Genomic DNA, 21,028 nt, shown 5'->3' on the forward strand with positions numbered 1-21,028 from the left:
TGCATGCATTTGTTAAAGTAAAATAAGCTCCAAATGTAAACAAAATACTTATTTTCCAGCATTAAAAATAATAAAATATGATACCCCATTGGGTACTAAAGGACTGCAATAACAGCACAGTATTCTAAATATATTTGTTATAATTAGCTATGTTACTACGTTCTGTTTGTTTATGTGCCACTATTTCATAAAAAGGGCTCTTGCTTAGATTTTGTCCCAGGAGTATGTGTACTCTCAGTATACAATGAAGTCCTTATACTGTACAATGTAGCATAGAGAAGAGGAATAATATATCTTTAATGTTGTACACAGAAGGACACTGTAAAACTGTACTAATTTTTTAATTTTATACTTCATTCCCAGCCATTAATTGAAAAAAAAAGGTACAGTATATATTTCTCACTTCTTGTCTTCTGCAATGGATACAGCATGTCTGGTTTAATATAATGAATGGCTTCTTTTCCAACTACGGTGCCTGAGGAAGCTGGCAGGAAACAGTTAATGGCTTATAGTGATGCAATTCTCTTTCTGGCGCTACAAGAGTTTGCCATATAAACAGTCACTTTTTCCAGTGTGCATTCCTTTGCTCTGAAGGCAAAGGCTGGGCTGCCAGTGATATGGGATGGCATGCACAAAAACCTATTGGGCTCAATGTGCCAAACAAACCATGTTTTTACAGTACTATTACATGCACGCCATTGAAAATGGAAAGATTGTGGGGAAACCGGAAAAAGGGGATAATCCATATTATGTAAGTATTTGTTGATTTCCAAGGTATATTATTGTCATCACCTTTAATTTATTTAGAAGCACCAATACTTAAATAACACTTAATAATACAACAAAGAGAGTACTTTAAATACAATAACAAATAAGAGTTACAGAATGAGACATAGCAGTTAATAAAAATCTTGAAGCTGTCAGAGGACATGAATGCTCTTTGCCAGTGATCCCCAACCAGTTGTTTGCGAGCAACATGTTGCTCCCCATCCCAACTGATGTTGCTCCCAATGGCCTCAAAGCAGGTGCCCATATTTACATTTCTGGGTTGAAGGCAAGTTTTGGAAGCACAGAGACACAGTTTTACTCCAAGCAGGGGCTCCTGCAGGCTAGCATTCCATAGTGGGCTACCAAATATGCAATCACAGTCAATGTTCTCTCTAATTTCATTCAGGCTATGTGTGCAAAAAATGTCTTTGCACACTTTTAAAGACTATGTGCTCAGGTCGGAATAAATACGAAATTTTGTGTTTTCGTGCAAAATTCTTTGTGCGCACCACAATTTGTTGTGTGCGCTGGCCTCAAAATTTGTGTTTTCACAGCTTAGAGGGTACATTGATCACAGTCCATATTTGACATCCCCAAATAACTATCTTCATGCTTGTTTGGCTCACCAAGTCTTTTTTTTTTACATTTGAGTGTGGCACAGGAGTAAAAAAGGTTAGGGATCCCTGCTCTATGCAGTGTGTGTGTTTGTTAATTAGGATAAGACTATGCAGGTTCTATGAGTGGATGGCCTGCAAACTGACCTCCACACAGAAGAGCAATTTAGGTTCTGACCCATCAAAAATTTATTTGACTCGGTTTCGATTTCCTTTGCTTGGATTTCTAGTACAGAAAAATAAAAATGAACAGTGATGTTCAACATTTAACTTAGTGGAACAATTATTTCTCACCTGGCAAGTTTAGAGTAAACTATGTTAAAATTATGCCGCCACCAAAAGCATTCAGAAGAGGTACAGACTAAGGCTTATAAGAATACCTTGCAAGGCTAAATCCACAGAGACATCAACTCAACTATGCCTTAATTCTGCTTGCTATGCCCCCAATTTTGCTGCCTACTCTGCCTAAAGGTCCCCATACACTGGCAGATCCGCTCGCTTGGTGATGTCACCAAGCGAGCGGATCTTCTCCCGATATCTCCAACCTAGGGGTGGGGGATATCGGGAGAATCCAAGGTAATTCGATTGTTTGGCCTTGGGGCCAAACGATCAAAATATAATGACGGGCATAGGTAAATTCGCTCCGGGGACCGCATCAACGAGCCGATGCGTCCCCGATCTGACTAGATTTTCTAACCAGCCCGATCGAGATCTGGATGATTTCAGGCCAGATAATGGTCAGGCAGGCCCGTCAGAAGTGCCCATACGCGGGCCGATTAGCTGCCGAATTGGTCCAAGGGACCGATATCGGCAGCTACTATCGGCCCGTGTATGGGGACCTTAACACTGTCTGTGTTTTGGGAAAATTCTGTGCTTTTTTATGCTTTTCAATGGTGAGGGTTAACTGTAATTCAGGGGCAAATTAAAAGATTAGGGTGAAAATGCAGAGTGAATGTCATATATTCCACATGACTTGACCTTCTGCAGGCAGTCCACAAACTTGATACAAGATGCTATGGACACAGAGCTTTTTCTTCTGCTTTAATGTATATGAATGGGAGATACCATATAACTTACATACAAAGCACATCCTCCTGCATTCCAAAAACATATAGGCAGGTTAAAAGGCTCATGAGGAAATTTATCCTAGGTTGTGAGTTGTGTGAAAGTGAGGGAAGAAGGCAAGGTGTAAGTTTAGATCAGTGCTAGTCAACTTTAAATAAGCTTCAGACTTGTCAATCCCAATTCAGGGCTTACCCCTATTTATCCCTTTAGAGGGGTTCAGTTCAGTGTGGTTGGGGGCATAATCGGGTGTTGTTGGCTTGTTTGTGTGCATTGTGAGCATGGCCAAAGTCACCTAGATTTACTTCCCTGGAGGTTGATTTCTCTTTCATGTCCTGTCGGTAACATATTGTACATACTGTCAAGCATAGAAGGTAAGAACTGTACAGGTATAGGACCCGTTATCCAGAATGATCCCAAACCTGTACTACTAAAAGCTACTACTTCAGTGTTAAATCAGGAAAGGATCTTTTACAAAACAGAAAATAATGTCATATCTACAGAGGACAAGTCTGTATGAAATGTTGCATAAACACTGCTGTTCTCATTCACTGTATAAGCAGTTTACAAGAGAGTCAACATTAAAGTTAAAGTTATGTGTCCCTCAGCAAAATGGGTTTACAGTCCCCACTTAACTTTCGGAATAAGACATTTTTTAATAAAAAAACCCTGATAAACCCTGCTAATTTAATTAGTAGCAAACTAAGGCTTTGGGGGCACACCCCTTCGTCGGGCAGTCCTGTTGTGCCAGTATTTTTGTGTCGTTTGGAACATGGTGGAGGGTGCCGATGTATCTCTAAATATTAGGCACCAGGCGGAACTGAGTGGAAAGGCGGTGTGCTGGTGAATGTGGACTGACATTTTTTTTATAAACATAAATTAAAACTGCAGAATTGGTTTCCACTATAGCAATGCTCAGATTTAATTGAGATTTTACTTGTTTATTTTGGAAAGCTTGTGGAATTTTAAGACCTGAAGTTTTTGTGCCTGATTCAGGATAGTGAAATTATGATACATGCGGTTACAGTCTTTGAACCACAAAACTGAAAGCTTCCTGTGTTACATCTCTGTGAAGGTTTTCATTCATTCAGGTCATGATATACAGTATCTAATAATAAAGCCAACACCTACTGCAGTCATATGAAAACACTGCTGGTAGTTCAACACCTGCCTAAGATTTTCAATGGAATTACTGTGATTGAATAATAGTGACTGTATTAACCTATGTCGGAAATTCCCTAGCACTCATTTGAACTAAAGAGGCTGCTTGGATGAGTTCTAAAATATTTCCAGGATTACTCAGCAAGTCCAACTGCTTTAGACTGATAACTACTACATAATGTACTACATGTAGATGCTGAAAACAAAACAATCCACTACTTACTTATTGCAGTATTGTAACCTACAGTCAAGGCTGCTATTAAAAACCAACAGGTATTTTATTTAATTAGCCCCACCAATATGGTTGCCACCTGGCCAGTAAAACTGATACTTAATGCCTATTAATTGGCCTTCCCCTTCAGAGACTGTCCCCTCTCCAGTCCAAAATGAAAACTGCTGCCAGGCTCATACACCTCTGCCACGGCTCCTCCTTAGCCATGCCTCTGCCAATCCCTGCACTGCCTTCCACTGCCATAATAAATTTACTTATAGCGCTCACATATAAAGCAGTTCATAACTCTGCCCCTCCCTGAACTTATCTCTAGATACCAACCAACCCACTTGTTACGCTCCTCTACTAACCTGCTCCTCAACTCCTCTCTCGTTGCCTCCTCTCACACACGCAATCAAGATTTTGCAAGGGCTACACCACTTCTCTGGAATTTGCTCCCACAATCTGTCCCACTTTCACTTATTTAGTGAAGCTTACCCTCATTAAGTGTAGCACAACCTTAGTAGGCAGCTAAAAGCAATACCCTGTCCTACATCTCTTATATTGATTAATTATGATATTGCCCATTACCACACCTTGTGTCTCAACCCGTTATCTTATAGATTGTAAGCTCTTTTGGGCAGGGCCCTCTTCACCTCTTGCATCTGTTATTGGTTGCTTTGTATGTAATTATGTCCATTGTATAAACCCACTTATTGTACAGTGCTGCAGAATATGTCGGTGCTTTATTAATACATGTTAATAACAATAATGTATAAAGGCCACTATTTTTTTTTCCAGAAATGGTGGAAACTCTACCCACCCAGTTAACACTGGTTATTAGCTTACCGCCTACAGGGCCCCTAGGCAAAGGGCCCTTCCAACAAAGTAAAATGAGCCATAATTAAAAAAAAAAAAATGCTCATGCAAATTAGTCTGGCCATGTCCCCAACCTGCCTGACATGGCCTGTTATGACCAAACACAGCTTTAGTCTACATAAAAACAGTCCATTCCCCATGCATGCCTTGACCCTTTCAAGGCCACAAATTAGGCCAACACACTTCTCCACCTCTCAGGGTCCCTTGATACCATTTTTGCCTACAGTACATGTTCAGGATATAAGAAATCAGGTAAACTACTTTTAAAGTATAAGCAACACAATAGAGCATTACCAAAAAAAGAATCAATCAGAAAACAAACATATAACCGAATAAAATGTGTTTACCTTTTGCTATTTTATACAGGAGCAGCAGTAAGCTCCTCATTGTAGCTTCTCTGCTTCCAATATATATTGAATTGTAATAGGGACTTTAGTTGGGCTGGGTCTATTTTCCATATCTAGGTTAGGGATGCCCTGTATGGGAACGTCCTATTGCAACTGATAATCAGGTGCTATAATTGTTTGGCCTTTTGGAAGGAGTGGATAGTGCCAGGGGCCTGAGACAGTAGAAGAAAGAATTTGGAATCAGGGATAGCTAGAGTTTGAGGGCTAGTTACTAGTTAGTACTTTAGGGGGCACATTTACTAATCCACGAATCCGAATCACGAATGGGAAAAAAACGTATTGGAAACGAAAATTTCGGAAGATCGCAAATATCACGAAAATGCTTACGAAAAAATCGTATTAGTCACGATAATATCGTATTGGCGATCCGAAAGTCACAAAATTTTCGTACCGAACAATTGTAAACAGCGGTAAAACCTTTCCGATTTTTTTCGTGCAAACGTCCGAAAAAGTCGTGCGGACGCCCGAAAAAATCGGCAAAAATACGCTCGGAGCGTTCGTGCCTTTGTAAATGTGCCCCTAGGTGTCACCAGTCACCACAGGAACACACACAGATAGGCTAAACCGAAATAGAAAGATCCCCAAGGAGGGCCTTGTATTTTGTGGCTGGACACCTGTTGAGTAATACTGCGACTGTGAGTACTACTTTGCCTGTGTTTGTTATATTTCAGATGCTATTAACTATAAGGAAAGATATGCTGCAACCAGAGATTCAGTTTCAGCAATAAAGCAGATACTGTGAAGATAAGAGGAAAAAGCTTTCCAGCAGTACCACATCAAGAGCACACCTGAAAGTGAGAATCATGAATAGCACATGCTTTGCTGTGAGTAGCAGGTGCCCAGTCAACATAAGGCTGATGCCACACCAGGCGTAGGGCTGATTTTTTCGGCAAGCGGAAAAACGTTTGCCGAAAATTCAGCCCTAAGTCCTGCTACTTGTGCCTGCACCCGAATGAATGAGATACGCTTGGGTGCAGGCACATGTAGCCGATATACACATGAAAACGCGAGACTTTGCATTCTCTCGCGTTTTCGTGCGTATATCGGCTACATGTGCCTACACCCGAGCGTATCCCATTCATTCGCCTGCAAGTAGCAGGCGTAGGGCTGAATTTTCGGCAAGTGTTTTTCCGCTTGCCGAAAAAATCAGCCCTACGCCTGGTGTGGCATCAGCCTAATACAACATATATGTTTATATATTTGTAGGGATGACCAGATTTGGGCCCCTTAGGTGGGTTCCCATTTAGACAGGCACTAGAGGGTGGCCTTATGTGATTTGGACACCTCCTGGAAGTGGTCTGCCCTAAATAAAGAGAATTCACCTGGTTCACTATAACCACCTGTGTCTGGTTTCTTCCTCTCAAGGGATCACCAGCTGGCCGGTAAGCAAATACCCCAAAGGAGGGGGAAGGTACCGTGGGTTGTGTGGAGTCCCCATCAAGGAGCCTGTACAATATCAAGTTCTCAGGGCAGAGAGTTATAGTCACACTACACCTACTCTGGGTGGAGGCAAGCCATTAAGCTAAAGAATCCCTGTCACCCCCATAGTAAGCGGGGGCTCATGACTCCTGTAGCGCCAAAGTTATTGCAAGTAGCAGCACTGTTGCAAAAGTGGGCTACATATTCTTTGCCATTTTATGCATAAATCAGAGGTGTGGCTAGCACACTCATTGTGCACTGGTGAAACACTGGCAGCTAACTGGCAGATACGTTTATGTCCTAAATATAATGTAAAGCACCTCACATCCAGAAATATGTGAGCTACTTAAAAAATAAATAGTATTTATATGGGCAAATTCTGCTGGAGGGCTTCTGAATATCTGTGGAAAATTAATTCACTGTAGCAACCAATGCTAAATCAGCTGGAGAATTAGCCAGCATACATTTACAGACACTGATAAGGCCCAATATAGAATATGCAGTACAGTTTTTCTTTCCAGTATTACTGAAATACAGTTGAAAAAAGCTGATAAAGAGTATAATAGATCCTACATAATGAAGAAGAGCTGGCCTAGGTAAGAGTATTTACACTGAAAAAGCAGCTCTTAAAGGGGGATTGGATTGAGCTGATCCAGGAACAAGTTCAATTACCATTTATTGGAAGAATTTGTTCTCTCCTCTGAGACAAAGTAATTGTGGTTTTGGTGGAGGGGTGGGCTATCTGCATAAATTATTTTTAAATTGTTCTATTTCTATCTTCTATTTGTTTTTTGTTTTTTATAAACTGACAATTTTATTGGTTTTGTTAGTCATGGTGCATTACAGCTTTGGCAGACTGCTTACTGCAGTAGTCTGTGTTATCAAAACTGTCATTAGATGGCATCATGAGTAGCGATACAGATATAGAAATAAAAAAAAAGTAGATTAAAAATAGAAAAAAAGATGGGTAAATAAGGGAAGTAAAATGCAATAACTAATAACAGTGAAAAACAGTATTGTAGCGGCTGGGTCCTATAATTTTGGTAGAGTGGGGGTATATTTCTCTTTTGGGGGTCGTTTTCGTGGAGTAGCCAGGGTCTATCTTCTATTTAACCTAACATGGTTATCTATTTTTTACTAAATAAATTGCAGCAGCATCATACATGCAGTGGATTAAGTGCGGTGGTGTTGGGAGTCCCTTTAGAAAACGCAGTTGCTCAGTCTATGTATTCAGAGTTATAAAACTCACTACACACACCGTTATCATTGTGAAAATTGTTAATAATGAAGGATATATTTGCAGGATGGATTTTGATAATCACCTCCTTTCTCTGGTATACAACATAGCGCAAACAGGTGACATTACCAAATAAGAGATATGTCCACCTTAATTACATAAATTAAAAGATATAAGAAAATATATGCAAATATATGAAAAAATCACCCAAAAAGCTAATAACTTAAAGGGTATCTATCACTTTAAAAGCCTACACTTCATTTGGGAAAAACAATAATGAGGGAATAGCAAGTACGAATTCCCCATTGATGTGACAAATGTCATAATGAGGACCTCATTATGCAGAAAGCTGATAATTAAAGAAAGGCTATCTTTATTAAATGTAGGGGGTTATAATTCTAGCATTCTGTAATATTAACTTTTCATATGCAATAAGTCTAAATGACTTGTATGTGTTTGTATTGTGTCTAAGAGAAGGGGTTGTTCCCATCAAAATGTCTGCAAATGAATGCTACTATTTTAATGATTTTCACATTTTATAACTTTGCATAAAATTAGTGGCACAATAACTGCTGGGATATTTGCAAATTCCTCCAACAGGAAAATATTGCCAAACTTTCTTATTCGAAGTGCTAATCAAATGCATGCATGTCAAAAAGCCACTAGCCTGTACCCAGCATGCACTGTTTATTTTTTCTGTTTGGCTGAATAAAAGGTGGTTTTCCACTGCAAGAAGTTGTTTATTTTTATATTTTGAGTTAACCTGTCTCACACACAAATGCTCTATTACAGTTTTCCTCTCATACAACCCCTATATTACAAGTTATTCTGACTGGGGACACATTACTGTGCTTTTAAAGCCTTTATGTAGCATTTCTGGAAACTATACTGCTCCCCATCTGCAGGTTAAAGCTGTTTTGCATTTTTGCCATGAAACATAAAGCAGCATTCACAAACTGATGGCAGTTTAGCAGGTCTTCCAAAAAGAAAGAAAATATTTTGACTTATCACATAAGGAATCACTAAATATGATGTCATGTGAACACAAGTTTAAAAACAGCATCAGTGTCAGCCAATGTTCCCTGTTTTTTGTCCAGTTACAGGGAACAGTATTCTGACCTTTTTTCTCTTTCCATTTTCTAACACTTTGAGAACGAATGCTTCAAATCAATTCTTTCTTTACTTCCTATAAAAAAGGGACTGACAGCCAAAGTAACCACACAGCAGGTTAGTACAAAGAGAGTAGTACCTGCCTGTTATACTAGATCTACCTTATAACTGAAGGAGTCAAACAAAAAGATTTTAGACTTTGGGTTCAACTGTGCCTTTGTAGGCCTACAAACTCCAATAAAACAGTTACTGAAAAGTCATTTATTCTGCATAAGAATAATAGGAGACAGTCTAGAATGCCAGAAGAAGTAAGAAAAAAAAACAAATGTTGGAGCCTGCCACAGTGGAGTTTTCAATAAAAACACAACCCTTATTGTGAATTAATTAACAGTAATAAAAATTGGCAACGTATACGCACAGAGCAAGGAAAAAACACAAAATTCTACACCAAGCACACTTCAAAGTCTACACCAATGATGTGGCATAAGGCCTTAGGCCTCATATATGCCCAATACATGTTCTGCACAGTTATGCCTTTGAGTTTAGTGAGTTCATTCTGTTTTATTGTGTTATGGCAGCAGTGCACACAACACATTTTGGAAAATGCAGAAAATTTTGTAAGCACTCACATTTTCCTTGCTTGGAGCCACCCACTGCCACCCACTGCACACACAAAAGATTTTGATGACATGGTCATTAGAGGGAATATTAAAGGGGAACCAGCTTTTGAACCCACACAACAAGAAGCCCCTAATATACCTATGCCTGTAATTTGTTCCTTCTAAAAGTATGAATAAATATTTTATATGCTAAAATCCAGCTGCAAATCAGTTCTTCTCTTTCTGCATCATTTGAAATCCTGGCAGGGAAGAAGGGACTAAAACACAAGTTCCACCAAAAAATTTTTACAATTTGTAACAACTTCTCTACAGCTTACAGACACCATGCAGGAACTACATAACCCATAATGCAGGGCACTGTGATGCTCCTTTTCTTTTTGTCATCAAGTGTGCAGGGAATTGTGGGATCTGGAGGATGCAGGCTGAAGGCAGGCTGAGGACAGTCGACTACTGCTATTTCAAAGTAGTCAGTCAGATCAGCAGAACAGGAGGCCAGGCTTAGGAAACCATATTATTACACTAAAATCATGAAAAGGCTACATATTTTTGAACTGATGCATATTGCAGAGTTGCTTGAAATTAGGTTTACCTTTCAAAAAGCTTGTGTTTGGGTAGAGTTCCCCTTTAATGGAGAGCTTAATTGAAAAATGCAGATAGCCTTATTCATAAGGTAGATCATTTCTGCCCTAATATTTAGCAGGCTTTAGTGCTTCTTTAAATCTGATTAGTATTGTACTCTATGTGCTCTATGAAAATTAATTTCCACTTGACACACATATTTTCCTACAAGTACCGGTACTTTTCAAGTCAGTTCTCATCACACAATGTGTTTCAAATAACAAACTGTAGCAAAAGGCAGAATTTTGGATATGTTCCACAGGGCTCGCCGCACCGTAAATTGTGTAATATACCCAATTTTCCTTGTCAAAGGAATATATATTCTTTTGAATTAATTCAGCAATGACATGTGGTACGTAAACATCACTTGCCTAAATGCCTTTATAGAGACAAAGTAGAACACCGTGGCCTGACAAACATTAACTAAACATGCAAAATCACTGAAGGCCTGATGATAGTTCATTGCCCATAAATGGAGTTGTAACATAGAATTTAGAAAAAGTAATTCACAGCAACTTGTCAATGCATATTAATGACACATTTTCTATAAATTTAGAGTTATTTATAAGTGCAATTACTACTGAAAGACGTTTCTTCTTTGCTGTTCTGTGCACTGCTGATTCTGACTACATGTACCACTGAAACAATGTAAAACACTTCTGCTATTCTCTTTTACAGGCCTGTTAATCACAGAACAAGCAAAGCAGTGTATGATTCTTGGCTGGAGGGGAGCTGAACTGTAACATTGTTTAAGCAGTCCCAGCAAGCAGAAAAAGGTAAAGAACAAACAAAAACTGCTTTCAATAGCAATTACATTTTCAGAAAACTTGAAAAGTGCAAAGTTGGTTATAATTACATTTATAAAGCAAATTTGTATTGTTAGGTTTAAAACTTGTTTAATATCTAACCATTCCCACTGAAGAACAAGAACTTTACTACTTATAATAAAGTACTATTAGAAGAGCATACAGAGATGTGGTGTGTGCTATTATAATGCAGCCTTTTTGTAATTTTCAAATACAGGTATAGGACCCATTATCCAGAATGCAAAATCAAGAAATCATTTAAGCCCATTACAAAAATCCTCTCCTCCACTGTTACATGGTCGAGGGGTTCCAATTTGGTTCACCCAGGCAGATTTTGTCAAATATGAAATTAGCTTGAAGTGGACTTTTTGAGAGATGGCCTTCCTATAATTTGGAGCTTTCTGGAAATCAGGTGTCTGGATAAGATTTTCCTTACAAGCTATAGATAAAAATACAGATATAGATATATATACATAATTACATAAGGGAGATGTAGACCCCCAAAACACTGATATGCTAATGCCTGATTAAATAGGTTAAGCACCCATTTCAATACTGGTGAAGTCAGTTGTAGTCTATATATTATAGATACTGTACAATACATATAAAAGTTTAGTTCTTAAGTTACAGTTGATAGGCTCTAAATAGGACAAACAGCTGCTCACGCTAAAATCACTGAGCTGTTGCAAGGTGTCACTTCTTGAAAATGGAAAATGTGTGGTTTACCACTTAATTATTACAGCTGTATAGTCAACCTATGACTTCCACATTGAACTAACTATAGTCTTCTGTTACAGCATGGCAAGAAAGAGAGACATGACTACAGTATAAACAGAAAATACATGCTCACCTGCACAACCCATCATGCTTGGTGTTAGCATATCTATAGAAACCACAATAACATAGGACCATTTTGTGCCTATGTACAAGTGGGCTGAGAAGCTGTTGTCTACATTGGTGTCAATGGATTTGGGCAATGATCTTATGGCAAGTTAAATGTTTCCTTTAGACCATGAGATTAAATTTAAAGAAACGGAAGGAGATGCTGAAACTATTATCTGATATGACCAGTTCCACCAAAAAATATCACATCCCAATTCCTCTTTATAGAGCCAAATGTACGTCACGTACAGATAAGATTAAACAGGACAGCAGCACCCTATAATAACCCTGAAAATGTTTCCCTTTAAATATCTGTTAAATCATATTTCATTTATACTATGTGATTATATGATGTATGTTATATCAAAATCAGTTTACTGCATGATTCAGTTTTTAGACAATTTTTAGTTAACCCTACGGTTGCTGACTCTTAGTTAAGCCAAAAGCCTGGTATTAGCACTCTAAAAGTGCAAATGTCCCAGAAACTACTATAAAATAGAAAATGAATGTAAACTGCAAAAGTGCTCAGGGAAGAACTCTTTTCTGTATGTCATTTAATTTTTTTTTTAATTCCCCTTTCAGTATAATTTGGTAGACTAAGACAAACAAAACTTGATTTACTGATTTCTTTAAACTTAAGTTTGAATAGCCAAATTATACATCCAACCATTAAAATCCACCTTTGAAGCTGACAAACATGTATTCTAAAAGTGGCAATATATGCCCAGGTATGGTCAGGCAGTCTGGCTAATTTGCCATACCTCCCATCCATCTGAGCACTTAGGTAGTACTAGTTTTGACAGAGCATTTTGTGATCCTATTGGATTCCATTCCCTCTTTGTTAGAACTTAAAATTGTATCCTCTGAAGTCCCTTCTCATTTGGTCGGATATCCAAACATGCTGAATTGAGTGGGGCCACAGCAGCCACTGACTATCTGTCCAATCTCCTTGTCAAAGCCACGAGACCGACCAAGGGGAACAAGTGTTTTAGAAGTTGACATGACCTTTTAAAAATACACAGTATCTAACTATTTAGCCCATGGTTGATAACTACAAAGTAAGTCAGGGTATGACCACCTTAAATAAAAAGGAAGGATATAGGCACGGAAGACAACAAGTGAATATCGGTATGTCAAAATCCCATACATATATAAATATACTGGATTAAATTCAAATTCTGTAACTGTACAATAATAGCTGAAACTATTACCAATCTTCTTACTAATGGGACATGTACCAGTTAATTGCCCTATTTAGGCCACAGTTTGCCACTGCTGGTATTGAATACAATTTTTTTTATATATTTTGTTTGGTGCCACAAAATTTTATCAGAAAAAAATATACTTGTATGAAGAAGGTAAGAACATAAAGAGGAGAAAAAAACTGTACCAGCCTAGTGACAGTCACACTGAGAACTATTGTCTTTAATATGCCTTTGTTTTGTTCCAGTGCACTGAAAAATTATTTCATAATAAAACTTTTTTCATTAATTAAGAACAAGGAGTACTTAGCTTTTTCTCTCTTACACACAAACATTTACATTATACAGTTTATATACACATGCACTACAAATCATTCTCGATGGGCACTAGCTATCATAAGCCAATATAACAATCTAATGACAAACAGAAAAAAGTCTGATTTCCTGAGGAACCTCCATACTTTCTATAAATGAGATTGAGTAGTATGGAAAATTGATTTGTTTTGTTTGCCTGGCCATTACATTATTTATTAATAGGGCAGAGGGGGGAAGTTGTATCCTTAATTCCATTCATCCCAGGAGGAAGACCCGCAGCCACACACACACAGTACATTGCAATGCAGTGAAAGTTTCAGGGAAAACAATGCATGGATCCCTTGTTTATAGGACATATGTCAGCAGCACAACAACCCACACACCACTTTACAGGAATCTGCAACCTGTGTTTCTTACAGGAATCTGCAACCTGTGTTTCTTACAGGAATCTGCAACCTGTGTTTCTTACAGGAATCTGCAACCTGTGTTTCTTACAGGAATCTGCAACCTGTGTTTCTTACAGGAATCTGCAACCTGTGTTTCTTACAGGAATCTGCAACCTGTGTGTCTTACAGGAATCTGCAACCTGTGTTTCTTACAGGAATCTGCAACCTGTGTTTCTTACAGGAATCTGCAACCTGTATTGCTGCAGTGGTTTCTGCACAACTCCCAGCACCCTACTACACAGCAGTATGCTTGGATGAGCAGTTAAGCAACCACAGGTCTCAGATCCCCCTTACTTGCTAAATAGGAACCATTCATTTGTGCCATCACTGACCTTCAAGGTTAAATAAAACAAGTTATATAGAAGGTATCACTGCTACATTCCCAGCCTAGTGCCACCGAGCATGTCCCACAAACAGGGAATAGATGAATAAAGTGCCAAGTACAAGCAGATTATTAGTAGTTAAGGGGTGAGAGAGTTAAAAATGAGCAAAATTGGGAGCACATATTAGTTCTTTATTAGGTGCCAAAGCAGATCGCTGTTCTGTGGGGGTTGCCATTCTGCAATGGGCACAAGCGCCCCAAGAAGGCAGGCACTAACAGCTGATACACACAGAGATGAGTGCAACAGGTTATACAGTGTAGCACAGCAATGACACATGCCCAAGCCGATCCCCATGCCGTGCTTGTGGCCCCCGAGTCACAGCCATACGAGCATCTGCACTCACACTCCCTATCTCCGAGTCGCACTCACACTCCCTATCTCCGAGTCGCACTCACACTCCCTATCTCCGAGTCGCACTCCAAGCCATTCTCACCTGCGGGCTCTCCCAGCCATCCTTTGGCAAGACGCAGACCAACGCAACACTTTCAAGGAACTGCCGTTATCCCGAGAAAATTCTGAGGTGCAAGGCTGCTGTCCTGAATCATGTCCGACTTTTCCCAAGTGACCGTTCTCCTCCCGGATGCTCAGAGGCTAACGGCGTAACGGTAGCTGCGTCACTAACCAACGGCTCCCAGCCAGCCCGGTGCCCACTGCCCACAGCGTTCTGCCAACTGCGGCCGCCCGGGCACCACTGTCAACAGGGGGCGTGGCTAAGAGGGCGAGTGAAGGAAAGCAGCCAATGGGAAGCGAAGGAGAAAGAGGTGGGAGCAGTTTGGGTACAGCGGGCGGGGTTGATGAATGAAGGAGCAGGACTTGATTTCTTTTCCCGCGCTGCCATTTATGTAGGACGTTCTCCACAGAGTTATGTGGAAGTGAAGTCAATGTCGGCTGGATACACTGGTACAGCCACCGCAACCATAACCAAACAATAAATAATGATGAATTTAACTTGAGTCTGTGGCTGCTGTTTATGTCCCAGGGTTCTGCTGTGCGCTTGGAATGATTGGGGGTGCTGGAGCCGCACTTCGTTCCGTGAGGGGGGGGGGGGGGGGGGCTAGACAGCTGTCAGGCAGGGAAGAGGGAGGAGGTGCAGCGGGAGAGGCGCAGCTGGTGCTTTCTGCGGGCGCCAAATTCTGCCTTTCAGGCTGCCTAGTACCACGTTTGCAAGTGTCACTTCTCTGTATAATCTACATGTTGTGTGGCAGCTGGAGATCTTAGGAAGCCCAAGCGTTCAGGGATTCAGGGGCCTCACATGTTGCCCCAACTATTTAATGAAAAAGGGGCAAAGTTTGCCAAGGTCTAGTCTTCCCTAGTTACCAATCTGAAGGTTGCTTTTGAGCAGTTAGTGCAATCTGCTGATTGATTGCTATGGGTTGCTATGGGTTACTAGACTGCACTTTTCATTTGACAAGTTTGTAACAAATTATTTAACATACAATTCTTTAGTGTGCCCACTTGGAACTTACAACTTTTACACAGCATGATAAATTTCATCCTTAATGTCCATTAATATTTTACAGCTTCCTATCAGTATTATTTAACAGAACTAGGGGGGAAACCAAGGAGAATAAGGTTAGCACAGCAGTGCAGAAGCTAGCAGTGTCGGACTGCGAGCCAGGGGCCCACCAGAAAACCTTAGACCATGGACCCACTCTCTAAACTATTTTTTATCCACTTCTTACTTAATCTCTATATTTTCCTAGTTTTTTTTATCTTTATATATTATAATCTATTCCTCTATATATTTAGCTGCTTTATTCCCATAGAAAAATAAGTAATGACTATGAATTAGGCCAAATGGCTAGAAGCAGGAGGGCCCACTGACACCTGGGCACACCGGGAATTTTCCTGGTATCCCTGTGGGCCAGTCCGACACTGGAAGCTAGTTGCCCTGCCTTGCAGCAGTGGGGTTTGATTTAGACCAGGGCACTATCTGCAAGGAGTTTATATGCCGTGTGTTTGTGTGGGTATTCTCACTCCAAAAAAACAATGGGCACATGAACAGTCTCTATAAAATAATGTGTAAAAAGTTAGTATTACAAGTAAATGCTAGTAATAAGCCAGGCTGAAAGGGCAGGAGCTGTGGGGGACATGTAGGCATGCATATTCTCCCTGCATTTTGCAGCTAACTACCTCTAGGGGAAGAAGCAGTGTGAATATGCCAGGCTGATTAGGCAGACACAGTGAGTAAAGTGAAAGAGGGAGAGATGGACTAAACCGAAGAAAATGGAGGAAGAGTAGCTGAAAAATTAGAAAGGGAGAAAAGAACAAAGGGAGAGGGTTGGGGCTCCATTCAAGCCCCCCCATGAACACAAACGTACAGTACCAAAATTTTGGTCACATCCCTTGTGTGTGCTATATACAGTAAATAGCTGATGTTACTGAATAATAAGCAGTTCATATAAAGTGTTCCACTGATAAGTGTGCTAATAAGTAAGTTTATTGGGGGAGTTTTGCCCTAAGTTTAACCCCTTTCCACCTGCCTACCCCTTCTCTGTCATTGCTTGATATGGAAGTTACGTAATTTATTGCTGTGGGGCCCCACAACTAATCAGTACTAGTTCACAAAAATAGTAAAAACAAATAATGTGCTAATAAGTTAGTATTTTAATTGGGGAGGGTCAGTGGAGTTTATATGTAAGTTTCTTTGAAAATAACGTAAGTTTTTGTATTAGTTACATAAATTGCTTAAGCTTAGTGGTCCAATGATCTAACTGTGGGCCCAACAACCAGTCATTCTTCTGCTGGAAAGTTCACGTAGTAAAATAGCTTCCAATATAAACAGCTGGTGTTACTTTTTAATAAGCAGATAATTTCAATACTTAATATAATCAATTAATGTGCTTATAAATCAGGCAGTTCATTAGTGGTCAGTGGAGTTTGCCTTACCGAAGAAAATTTCATGGGGCCTGGCGCAAATGTACCCCAATCCCCCCTGATGGTGACCCTGAAAATGGGTATAGATTCACAGGAGGAGGGGGGCATTCTCCCACTTTACAGAGCGCTGGTAAGGCCCTATCTGGAATATGCCTTGCAGTTTTGGTCTCCAGTGCTGAAATATTAGAGAGTGCAACAAAGGGCAACTAATCTGGTAAAGGGAATGGAAAGTCTCAGTTATAAAGAAAGATTAGCCAAGTTGGGTCTGTTTACTCTAGAGAAGAGGCACTTAAGGGGGGATATGATATCTATGTATAAATATATAATTGGGACATCATATAATAATCTCTCTATTGTTTTATTTACCAGTATTTGTAGGAGACATGAGGGCACCCATTCTGATTAGAAAAAAGGTTCCATCTTAATATTCAAAAAGGGTTTGTTTTTTTTTACTGTGAGAGCTGTAGTTGTAGAATTCCTGAATCAGTCGTGCTGGCTGATACATTATATAGCTTTAAGAAGGGGCTAGATGGCTTCTTAGCAAATGAGGGAATATAGGGTTATGAGAGATAGCTTTTAGTATAGGTTGATCCAGGGACTGGTCCCATTGCCATCTTGAAGTCAGGAAGGTACTTTATCCCCTCTGAGGCAAATTAGAGAGGTTTCAGATGGGTTTTTTTTAACCTAACTAGCAGTTAGACAGGTTTCATATAGACATAAAAGGTTGGACTGATTTCTATGTATTTTGTGTGTTTGATTAACCTAGAAGTACAGGGGTCCTCCACCTATTGGGCAGATGGTCGGCCTTCATGGGGGATGAGCTCAAAGTACATTTACAAATTAGCTGATGACCCGATACAATTGCTGATCCAAAATACGCGGTGCAGCAGTATATGTAATATCACATCTCATTTGGAGTTGTGTGAAATTTCTCAAAATTAACAATTTTGATCATAGATATTATTGGAAAATTGTTATATTAACTCATTAGTGATCAGCAGCGAATGGCATTTCTTTAAAGCCTGCATGGCTTCCTTTTGTGATCATGCTGGCCCTTGAAGTTCCTGTCCTTCACCTCCAATGTACACATGCATATTGTTTTTATACATTTCACCAGCTTTTGCAGGTGTCTGTATCAATACTGTACTTTGTTGTAGATTGTAGAAAAAACCCATACTTTTTCCTTGGTATGATGAGCAGATTGAATGTATTTTTGGGTTGTGGCACCATCTAGTGTTAATAATAAGGCTGTGCAATAAACTTTTTTTTTTTTTTTTTAAATTAAGACTTTATTTAGGACTTTATTCAGGCTCAAATATACTCTATTATGGAAAACAGCTTTAGCTATGCAGTAAAATATATACTTGTATTTGTCACTATGATATCATTGGGAAGGAACCAGTTTTAATATACTACAGTAGAATCCTGATTTTACATACCCAGATTTATAGTTTTTTTGCCGTTCCCTATAGGCAAGTAGCTTCTTTTTTCCCAGATTTTACACTGATGTTATCATAGCACATGTTTTGCCTAAGCAGCTACCTGAAGTGCAGTGTTTTTTTGTATATTAAAAAAATAAAAAGTAATATTTGTTTATCTATTGTTTTCTGCTGTCACTCCTGGTTCCCACTATTAAAACACTGTAACATACATTTTCTGGGTCTTAATTAATCTGCTGGAGTCTGTAGCACATATAATAAACCAGCAGCGCATAGAATATAAACAGACCAATTTATATTTGTATTATAAAAGCAACTTTTTCGGGTGGATATTGGCTTTCAAAGTACTCCATGAACTGGTCAAAAGGTACTTGTGTACTCAAGATTTCAGTCACTGGTTAAGGTCATTCTTAAAGAGTCATTTTATAATTAATACCTAGAAAATTGTCACTCTCTAGGAAAAAAAAGCATTAAAAAAAAAAAATAGGTTGTATTGGTCTTAACCATATAAACGTGTGATTGCCCCCCATGCTAACTTTAGCAGAACACTGTAATGCACTTGATGTTCGTGTACCTTGTAGGATACCTTGTGGTTCATCATTGCGCTGTACGATGGAGGAATTCACAAAACTGGCATACAAAATGTTACTCGCGTTATGAGAACATTCAGTTTAGTACACTTTTTGGAAAAATGTGTCTGATGTGTCTGATGTTTCAGAACGCCACTTTGTGGAACTAATTTCTCCATACAGATCTGGAGTACAACTTACACCAAACTGAAGTTGGTGTAAGTATTTTGGAGTTATTATTTCCATTTTGCAGGTGTCAATAAAGTCAAATTTAGAAAGATGGCACTTGACTGGCAACAATGCTTTACTACAATTTATTGACAAAGAAATAATTTTATGTAGGATGGATTAAAAAAATGGTTTCTTAGATGACTTTGTTGAATTTGTTTTTAATGATTTTCTAGTATAAATAAAATGTTACGCCAGTAAATGCTAATTTCCCACCTTAGCCATAGGCCTAGGAAATCACACAGTCTTGCAAAAGGAAAATTGTTCAAAACAGAATAGTTTGAAAAAAAAAAAGTAAAGAAATTAAGAATAAACAAGCAAGTAAAAGCCTAGCTCAAAATACAGTTAAAATGCTGCAGGGGGATTAATTCTGGCTGCAAGAAAGCCATCATATGTAACATAGTTTGCACAGAGGAGCAAAATAAACATTAAGGCCTTTTAAGGTGGCCATACACGAGCAGATTTCAGCTGCCATTTCATATCCTTCAGACCAATTCGGCAGCTTATCTGCCCATGTATGGGTACCTCTGAAGGGCCTACCTGACCGACATCTGGCCTAAAATTGGCCAGATCTTGATCCGTAAGGATTAATTTTCCTGTTGGAAAGGGGTCCACATCTGCTCATTGATGTGGTCCTCGCTTCAATGCACCTGTGCCCGCAATTGTTATTGTCGTTTAGCCCTAGAGCTTGATAGCAAAAGGGAGGAAGAAGTGTTCTGGCTATTATGTTAGATATCCACCCACTCCAGAGCCTTTATAGGTTACAGTTTTGCCTAACTATATTAGAAATATTTTTTATTTTGCACAGCCTGTCTGTTTACACATTTTTACTCTGGACTGCTCATTTAATGTGTTCCACTGCATTGGACTGCAGAAAGAAACGCAGCCCATTCTTCCAAATAACACTGTACTTAGTGAGGCACATGCAAGCACCAACACTGATACATCAAGCATTTTGTAGTGGGATTATAACACAACAGGAGGCCTACAGAAGGTGATGACAGCCTGTGGCACTTTCAGCATGGACAGAATGAGTCTTAATACCTTCATAGAAATGAGGGAGAGAGGGAGAGAGGGAGAGAGGGAGAGAGAGAGAGACATAATTGAAGACATTGACATTGAATTGCACGGTTAATAAATTATTATTAAAACTTTGGATATATTTTTTTTTTTTTTAGTTTTGTTTAACAGTCTTCTATGTAAGCTAGGCAATAAAATCAACATTTAACCCATTTGATGGTGAAATACAACAAAGTCTAGAGGGAGGTAACTGGTGTAATATTCAATAATTATGAACAGTGCATACTAACTGTCCCAGATGCCATTTAAAAGAATGTGGTCACTTTGGCAAGGAATGTGTAAAGTTAATAGAAAAATAAAAGGGAGGTATTTAAGTTAGTTCTGCAGCAAACTGAATTTCACTGCCCAGATGAAGCCTGTGTTTTAAAAGCTATTGGCTACAGGAGAGAGTAGTGTACACACAAGTGAATACGAATTTTCAACAAATTTTTGTCCCCATATTCACCATTTTTTATCTTGGTATATTAATTAAGGGCCCATAACTGCAGTGATGCATGCATTTTTATTAACATTTATGAAAATTGGATGAAATTGTGTCTTATTGGGTATGTATATTAAGTTATTCATGTATTTGTGTTAGCAGTAGGCTGGTCAGCTACTTTTGAATAACGATAGAGTTGATTTATTTATAATTTATGTTTATATGGTCATTCACTGCAGGACCATATTTTTTTTGTTGGTAATTCATCCTTGAA

General features: G+C 39.1%; 1 protein-coding gene across 7 annotated transcripts in view; it reads right to left on the reverse strand.

Annotated features, from left to right (window-relative positions):
- Positions 1-14,881, reverse strand: part of mybl1 (MYB proto-oncogene like 1) — a 35,955-nt gene extending 21,074 nt beyond the window's left edge. For 2 of the 7 annotated variants that reach the window (XM_012965265.3, XM_031904009.1), the window contains exon 1: positions 14,574-14,877. In XM_012965265.3, the coding sequence (XP_012820719.1) occupies positions 14,574-14,593 (20 nt within the window). In that variant the 5' untranslated portion in view covers positions 14,594-14,877. Of the gene's footprint in view, positions 1-14,573 lie in introns of all 7 variants that reach the window. The other 5 variants (XM_031904008.1, XM_002935319.5, XM_031904010.1 and 2 more) reach the window with 5 other exon arrangements.
- Positions 14,882-21,028: the final 6,147 nt, after the last annotated feature.

This window comes from Xenopus tropicalis, chromosome 6 (genome assembly GCF_000004195.4).
Source record: "Xenopus tropicalis strain Nigerian chromosome 6, UCB_Xtro_10.0, whole genome shotgun sequence".
In the NCBI taxonomy this organism is placed as follows: domain Eukaryota; kingdom Metazoa; phylum Chordata; class Amphibia; order Anura; family Pipidae; genus Xenopus; species Xenopus tropicalis.